Source organism: Cynoglossus semilaevis, chromosome 11, assembly GCF_000523025.1.
Source record: "Cynoglossus semilaevis isolate Cse_v1.0 chromosome 11, Cse_v1.0, whole genome shotgun sequence".
Taxonomy (NCBI): Eukaryota; Metazoa; Chordata; class Actinopteri; order Pleuronectiformes; family Cynoglossidae; genus Cynoglossus; species Cynoglossus semilaevis.
The window spans coordinates 20470883-20479464 of NC_024317.1; the positions used below are offsets into that span (position 1 = coordinate 20470883).

Sequence of the window (8582 nt, forward strand, 5' to 3'; positions counted from 1 at the left end):
CTATTAAAATTCCATGACAATTTAGGGATAGATTTAATGCCACTTACGTAAACAGTTATGGGTGATGCGAATAGTTCACATTTATGGGCCTCATTAATCAGGTTGGTAGATATCAGCCAAAACTCTTATCTTGAGCACTGACCATAGTTAGATGAATTATACCAAGTGTATTCATTTGTATCATTCTTTAATAGTTTATTAGCTTCCTTTAGTTATCATATCGCTTATGATCTCCTCAAAGTAATGGCTTTGCCCTTTTGGAGGAAGACAATACATTCAGAGGTCAGGGACCAAATTAAAATCACCTCCTCCTATGACATTGTCAGTAGAATAGATCACTTCTTACTCAAGGAAGAATAAAGTTGTCTGTTTTGTGTCCTTCTGTTATATACACAAACCAAAGTATAATTAACCTCATTAAACTCAATCAGAACCATCACCCAGTTTCCATTGTTGTCATTTACATGGTTAATTACATTTCCAGAAAACCTGTTAAACGGAATCATTACTTCAACTGAATGTGAAGTCCCATGAATGAAGAAAACATACTCTCCCGATTGTTCTTTCCGGAAATGAATGTGTGCATCTACAGAATGAGTCCCTTGCAAAAAAAAAGAAATGTTGCCTTACATATTAAATTGTTCTTTAGTTCCGTACCGTTAAACAAAAGAAAAGAAAACATTCACTAGATAGCAAGTGTGTACAAAGAAAATGAATTGCAACAATCTGAACATTCATAGAATTTTCAAACTACCTCACTGTACCTGTGCAGCAATATCAACCTAATCAATTGGGATCCACATCAAGGTAATGAATTAGATTGATTAACAACTTGGAGCGATCCTCCTGGTCTTCTTTGGAGCAATCTTCCCTCATTACACACTCATTCATCATTTGATTTCTTTTTTCCAAACTTCATCCAGTATGGTTCTCATCCCAAACAAGAAGCAGCTGCGGTGTTGTGTTTACCAAAACTTTGCAGTCTGTTAATTCACTTTCACAGTGAAGCCCGAACTGCATGTAGGATGGCAGCGTTTATATATTTTTATCCTTACTGATATAACCCCCCTTAATTTTTGAGGGGGTTTGGACTTTTAGTTGGTGTATGAAAAGGGCTAACTCCAACTTGTTTTTGGAAGAAAGCTCTAGTTGTGTTCTGTAATTTAAGATTCACGTCGCACTCCAAAAAACGTAAAAAAGTTATACATTACATATTTTCCGAAGATTGTTGTTAAATAGAAGTATACAGGGTAAATTCCTAATGTGGGTTGGGGGTTGTCGCAAGGAAATTCACTAATTTGGGGACAAAAAAAACTATACTGTCTTGAGAGAACCTACAAAAGCTGCTCCGTACTCCGATATTTTGGATTTCCCGGTAGGAGGCGATTTCTGACACAGTCACAGATGACGCGCGAGAAACCGGAACCCCTCGCACGCAGTGTCCACACACATTTTAGTTCCGGTGGCAAGCGCGGTTTGTTTTGGAGTTTCTTTTTTCAGTCCTCAGTCCTTCTTAAACAAAAAAAGGTATATGTATTATCAAAGCTCTTTTTTAATTATAGCTTTATGTTTGTTTTTGACGCATTAATGTGTTCCATCAGTTTTGTCGTTCAGTTCGTCACGCTTAACTTTTCAAACATGTTAGCAAACCGCCATGCTAGCTGCTAGTTTTGCTAATAGCTGATACGGTATCTTTATTTTAAAGATAACAGTAGGTCTAATTTTGTGTTGATTTTGTGGCATTGTTCGTTTCTATTATTGTTATTGTAAAACGCACAATTTAACGTCCTCAGTGTAGGCCGGAGCCTGAATTGAGGTTCCTTCATGGCTGCAGCAACTTTACAACAACCTAGTTTTCTTCTGGTAAACTTTATATTTTTTCCTGCATTATTTTTACACCTTAACTTTTAAGGGTTGTGTTTCAGATATATTTTTATTTCGTAGGCGAACCTGAAAGCGGATATCTGCATCAAGCCACTGCTACAGCGATGTCAAGACCTGGTGAAGATCATCGATGAATATCCTGCAAAGGTGTGTTTACTATGTTTACTCTGTTTGAAGTCACAGCACCGACTACATTTTATGTTTGCCAATAAAATGTATAACAAGCATAGCTGTTGCCATAGAAAAATTTTAAATGTAGTTTAAAAAAAAGACTAAAACCTTTTAATTGTTAATATAGGGGTGAACGTAAAGTGCTGCAATCCTTGATTAAATTGTTATCAAATATATTGATGATTTGATAAAAAACTCCCACTTCACCTAAGAAATTATAATGTAGTAAAGAAAAATAATGTTAATACGAAGTATAGATATATAGATAGAACTTTAATAACTCCTTTCGGGAAATAGGTTTACTCTAGGGTTAGAAACTACAGCTGTGGAATGGGCTGACTGACAGAGATTAGAGATTGTAAAATACTGTTTATTATTATTTTTATGGTCAAATGAGATTGTTGACAATCAATGGGAAACACTTCAAAAAGAATTGGTGACGAGAGCATTTTTAAGCCAAAGTTCTCAGTGTCCTGCTCAGAGCATTTTTCTCTCTTAACTGTCCATCTAGAGCATCTCTCTAGAACTGCAGTAGATAGCGATCACAGGTCTTGTCATAGAAATGCTTCTACACTTGAGAAAGAACATACCCCATACAAGAAAATGAGCTGTTTTGTTTGAGCTTTTTTCATCCTCTTATCTATCTTGTCTATCTTATCTCCTACCATTTATTACACCAACCTTCACCATCTCCTCCATCACCACATCCATCAGTTTCCCCCGGTGCTCCATCTCCAACATCCTCTGTCCAGCATCTCCACCCCTGCTTCTCAGCTTACGTCCAATCTGTGTCCATCTCACCTCTCTAACATTCACACTCCCAATGAAGATCTCAGCGATCTTTATTTCCTCCTCCAGCTCAGCTGTCCTTAAGCTGTCTTCTAGACAGAGGCATTGTCTTAAGACCAGACATCACAGCAGGTCTCACTGTCTGTTGACACCTTGCTGCTCTTGTGCTCCGGCACAGTTCACTTCTGACACTTGTCTCCATTCATTCCATGAAAATTACAACCTTTTTTCACTTCTCTTGTTCACTGTCTATTACTCTGAATGGTTTACCTTCAGTATTTAAACTTCACCTTCACCAACCTCCTCTACTCCTTCTATCTTCTTTGCTCCACTCTTTTCTACACACATATTTTGTCTTAAACTACTGAACTTCGTTCCTCTTCGCTCCCAACAAAACCTCCACCTCTCTAGGATTTCTTCCGCTTCCTCCCTACTCTCACCACAGATGGCAATGTAATTTGCAAACATCACGTTTGGCCTCAACAATCAACCTGTCACCACCATGAAAGGTTTCTAGAAGTTTCCACAGATTTGATTATAAAATATGGTATTAGCTAGAAAACCTCCCAAGATGTCAGAGGAACAAAATGGATAAAAAAGAGAGAATGAAGGTGTGAGAAGAACAAAATAGATGAAAAAGAGAAAGAATGAATATTAAATTTTGTCTGGAAAGTTCCATCATGATTTGAGTGAAGTTTGAAGCTCTTTTTTTTTTTTTTTTTTTTTTTTACAATTTTTCATTTTCAAAGAAAATCCTGTCAGATTTCACCTCAGTTGAATGCACTCTCAGCTGGGTTTGAAGCTATCATTGATGTTTTTGTGTTTATGCCATCTTTGTCCAGGAACTTCAGCTTATCTTCCCGTGGCTGCTGGAGTCTGTGTTTGGAAGTTTGGATGGAACCATCATTGGCTGGAACCTTCGACTGCTCACCCACAGAAGCAGTGACTACAATATTGTCCTGGACTTTCTCAGTCCCAGGTACTAAATTCCTAAATTTCCCAAAGGGAACCCCTGAGGGATTAATAAAAATCTATCTACTTATCTAAATACTCACCTACCCGCCCTAATCTAATCTAAATGAGCCCGAATATTTTTTCCTTTAACTTGCATTTATCTTTATTTTGATCTTTTTGTGGTCAAGTGACTGGAACTGTTTCTTTTTCAGTGGACCAATGATGAAGCTAGTCTACAAACTCCAGGCAGAAGAATTCAAATTTGAAATCCCTGTCATTCATCTCCCTGTAAGAACGATTCCCCTATACCAAAGACCATCAATCCAACCTGTAATTTTAGCTAACACTGTCTCTCCCTTCCTTTCTCTTACACTCACTTTCTATCTATCTCATTTTCGGTTTCCCTCCCCGCTCTGTCCCCAACCCCCCATTGTTCCAGGCTCCAATAAAGGCCTGTATCCAGGAAGGGGTCCAGCCTGACTGTCCTCTGTTCCACAACAAGCTGCTCCTTCCTCTGACTGGAGCCTTGAGCCTAACACTGGCTCTGAGTATCCTTCCTTTATGTTCACTCATGTATCTTCTCACATCACTACGTGTCACAGTAGACAAGCCTCCTCAACCTTCTTGCAGATCCTTTTGAGTTTTACATGTTTCACTTTGCCTCCTGCCTCATCAAACCAAGGGTGAGTTTGTCTCATATTGACAGTAATAATAATGATGATGATGATAACAGTGATATGAACAGCAAGTCTGACTCTTGTTCCTCAGAACTGTCCTCCAGGCCAACACTTCAGCACCACAGACAGTGCCTACTTTGTCCTGGTGGATTCATACCTGAAGTACTTTTTGCCCTGTGAAGGAAATGTTCCTCCTCCTCCTGCCCCTCTCTATGACTCCAGAGGCTCAGTCGCAGCTTCTTCACCCAGGTCTGACTCCATAAACTCTGTAGACACCTTCAAATACCTTTGTGTTGAGCACTTTAAGTGACCCTGTTATGTTGACAGGTGCTCACACCTGATGCCTGGATTGATAGAAACGAACCTGAATTCTTTCCTTTTAACCCCTCCTGGTTCTCCTCTCTCTTCCTTCAGGTCATCTGGCGTCTCTTTTCCTGGTCATAGCATTCACAACTCCAGTCTCCTCAAACATCACATCTTCCACCAGCCCTCAGTGAATGTGGAGCCGTCAGCTCAGGAGATCTGGCGGTCGGAGACGCTGCTGCAGGTCAGCATGTCTCTATAGCTCTTCTCTTTTCTTCTAGCTGCTTTGTGTTTTATTTCACTCTCTTTAAATCCACTGCAGCAGATTCTCTTCCCAAAGAACTCGTATCATTTGTCTGACAAAAATTTGTTACTGGTGTGAGGTGTGTGCTGGAAGTACATACGGAACTCCGTGAGGGTGCGCAAAGAGACAAAGCGAACGTTAATACATAATCAATTTTTGAAATGTAAGAATCTTAGATCATTAGAATCGTTATTCTTACATGAATCAATCCCCCTCTCCCCACCCCTACTATACAGTAGGGGTGTAACGTACACACAAGTCACAGTTCGGTATGTACCTCGGTATGGGGGTCATGGTTCAGTACAATTGGGGGGAAAAAAGCAACAAAAACTCACATGTATAAGCCTACCTTTTTTCCCCATTAATTTTTTACAGACATTAACTGACAGCAAAACTAAAAACCACCAATGTACACACATTTATAACATGCTTTTAATTTTTAACTCCCTGCATTTGTTTGTGGATTTTTGAGACTCGTCTGGAGCTGACCAGATTCACAAATGCATTTTTTTACATGGGGACGACTGTATCTCCACGAGGGGCCTTCTGTGACGTCACTACACTGTGCCACAGATCCACTTTCATTGACATCACACAATTGGCACAATCATTGTTTTATATCGATTGTCTTGTTTTCATGATCGTGGGAAGCCAAAATCGTAATCAAAATCAAATTTCGATTATTCAGCCAGCCCTAATATGCTGATCCACCTACGGACTGTTGATGGGAAGATACATTTTAAATGCTGACAAACAAAATCTCTAAATTTTAACACAAGTTTATAGCCATTTAGATGTGGCATTTTTGGCCTGATACTTCTTCATTTATAAGATCACACATTTCACATTTCGGTGGCACTTTGTGCATGTGGGATTGTCACATTTCGGTGGCACTTTGTGCATGTGTGTTCCCTCGTCCCGGTTCATCGTCCCGTGTGCACTGTTTATCATTTTCTGACATGAAACGTCAAATTTAAACATGAAATAGGAAATGGATGAAGCAATAGCATTTTCAGATAAACGAAGGACAACAACAAACAGAAGAGGAGGAACCGGGACTTTGTCACACTACCATAAATCAAAGGATTCACATCCTGAATGCAAGCCATAATACCATCCAACAAGCCATAAAAAAATACAACACCAACAACCGCTAACCATAGAAAAAGCTCTGACAGTTAGTAGCACATCTTAAGGACAAGATACAACTGGTAAATAAATGCAATGTCATATAAGTAATGCCCTGCCACTCTTAAATTATAATTATAATTATACTATAAATACACAATTATACTTGGGGTGGGGGTACTTTCAAACATCTGAAAATGAGCACCAGAATGGATGTGTGAAAGAAACAAAGATACACAAGATCAGAAAAGGGGAAAGCACATAAGTAAACCCTAAAATCAGCCATTTTAGACCACTGTTAATGACAAAACCACCTAATGAATTGTGAGGTAGCCAGAGGAAAACCGATTTCAATTATGGGTTTTGGAGGCGGTGCAAATAAGAAAAAAAAAATGCACGCAGGATTATTAACCTGATGAAGGAGCGTATATGCTGCCACAAACCTGGAAGAGCGACCTGTCAGCGGGAGACAGCAGGCCTGTCAAATCGGAAAGAAAGAACATGCCTCCATAACACTAGCTAATAAGAAGGGCACCACTAACATCTGGTGACAGTCTGGCAAAGATGGACATATGATGCCAAAACTGTCACAGAAAACCAAAAATAAAAAAACTATGGACTTAAACTTTTATTAAAACTTCAGTTGAGGTTAGTCCTTGAAATTTTTAAACCTAAGGAAAAATGTGACTCAAAGAATTGGCCAGAACTGACAAAAGGTAAATATATGAAATGTTTGGTCTTTGTTCCTCTCCTCCTTAGATGTTTGTGGAGATGTGGCTACATCACTACTCTCTGGAAATGTACCAGAGGCTCCAGTCTCCTCAGGTCAAGGTAAGAAAAACACCCATGATACCTCCTGTGCTGACCCCGCCCACCTCCCCACTGCTGGCTACTGACTGCTCATTGTAAAGTTTGTGCTTTTGTGTTTGGTGAAAGTTAGCCCACATTTAATGCCCCACAATGCCTCCTAAACGCTCTGCATCTTCTCAGGCTTCTGTTACTAAACCCAAATGTAGACGCTGACACAATTTACAATTAACAGCCTTTATTTTTCTTTACAATAATGTGCACTCCTGTGCGGTGCCAGGCTTTTATATATGGTTCGTCCATCTTGGCCAGTATGCACTCCTCTGTTCACTCTCCTCTGTCCTTGGTCCCGGCTCCTACTAATACAAGGAGAGGCTTGATTACTCGAATTGTGCTCACCTGTGACCGGGGCTGCAGCTCCTGCAGCTAAGCGCTTACCTGTCTACCTGCCTACCATGCCCCCACAATGTGATTTTAATTTATTTATGTATGTCTTATATTTACATTATAAAGGGTAAAACAGTCTAGGGGGGCTTGAAAACAGTGTGGGGGAGGTTGGTAAAGGGTAATTATATACTTAAATAATGTAATAACTATCTACTTTATCTAAAGTAGCTACATCGAGGGCAACTGGACGGAGTAGGTTCTTTATAAGACGTTTCACCTCACATCCAAGAGGCTTCTTAAGTTCTGACTGACTACTGGGAAGTTCTGGTATTTAGCCTCAAAGAGGCTGCATACCTGTAACGAGGGTCGTTGCAGAAAGCAATACACTCATACCACTGTATATCTAACCTACTAGTAAACAAAGACAAATGTCATATTTTTAATTCACAAACTTCAGGAGAATTCAGAAAAACATTTTTTTTAAAGCCCTGTGTGTGTGTCACTGTTTCAGAATAAGGCATTCTTGTGTTTATAAAGGTGATGATTATTTTTTAACTTAACAGTTTTTCTTTTTAACTTTGTGTGATTCTTGTCTGGTTTTTGCTACTGACTCCTCATTTCCACCTCCTTCCTGCTACCTTACTTTTTCCTCTTTTTCCTCTTCCACACACATTCCTGTGACATTTTACTCTCCTCCTCAATCTCCTTTTTTCTTGTTCCTGTTGCCTCCATTTGCTCCCCTTTTTGCTCCCCCTTGTTTTCCCTCCTTCGTCCTCTCTTCTTCCTCTTCTTCTCCCTTTCTCCTACTCCTCCCCTTCTTTTCTATCTGCTGCCCTTATATACCTCCCTCTCTTCGTTCTCCACCTCTTCCCTCGCCTCTCCTCTTCATCTTCGTTCTCTTCCTTCTCCTCTGCTCTCTTCCTGCTTTTTCCTCCTCATCCCTCTTTTCGTCTTCCTGTCCTTTTTATCCTTCCTGCTGGTTCTGGCTCGTCAGCTGGCTCTCCTCCAGCATCGCCTCAGTATGTCCAGTAGGTGGCACCACCTTCAGGCGCCTCCAACAGGCTCTGGGATCCCTCACAACTACCAAGTACTTTTACCTATTCACTCAGCCCCGCTCCAGTGGGGCCACCTGGAGGTAAAACTCAGTCACTGCAATTCACAGTCAAGGCTACTTCTCT

At 40.1% G+C, this 8582-nt stretch overlaps 1 protein-coding gene across 4 annotated transcripts in view; it reads left to right on the plus strand.

Annotated features, from left to right (window-relative positions):
• Positions 1–1373: 1373 nt before the first annotated feature.
• Positions 1374–8582, plus strand: part of smpd4 (sphingomyelin phosphodiesterase 4) — a 21305-nt gene continuing 14096 nt past the window's right edge. Inside the window, exons 1-11 of one of the 4 annotated variants that reach the window (XM_025059931.1) lie at positions 1374–1527; positions 1794–1863; positions 1945–2031; positions 3687–3823; positions 4011–4086; positions 4238–4346; positions 4429–4481; positions 4567–4724; positions 4890–5022; positions 6970–7041; positions 8399–8539. In XM_025059931.1, coding sequence (XP_024915699.1) covers positions 1825–1863; positions 1945–2031; positions 3687–3823; positions 4011–4086; positions 4238–4346; positions 4429–4481; positions 4567–4724; positions 4890–5022; positions 6970–7041; positions 8399–8539 — 1005 coding nt within the window. In that variant the 5' untranslated portion in view covers positions 1374–1527; positions 1794–1824. Of the gene's footprint in view, positions 1528–1791; positions 1864–1944; positions 2032–3686; positions 3824–4010; positions 4087–4237; positions 4347–4428; positions 4482–4566; positions 4725–4889; positions 5023–6969; positions 7042–8398; positions 8540–8582 lie in introns of all 4 variants that reach the window. The other 3 variants (XM_017036808.2, XM_017036809.2, XM_025059932.1) reach the window with 3 other exon arrangements.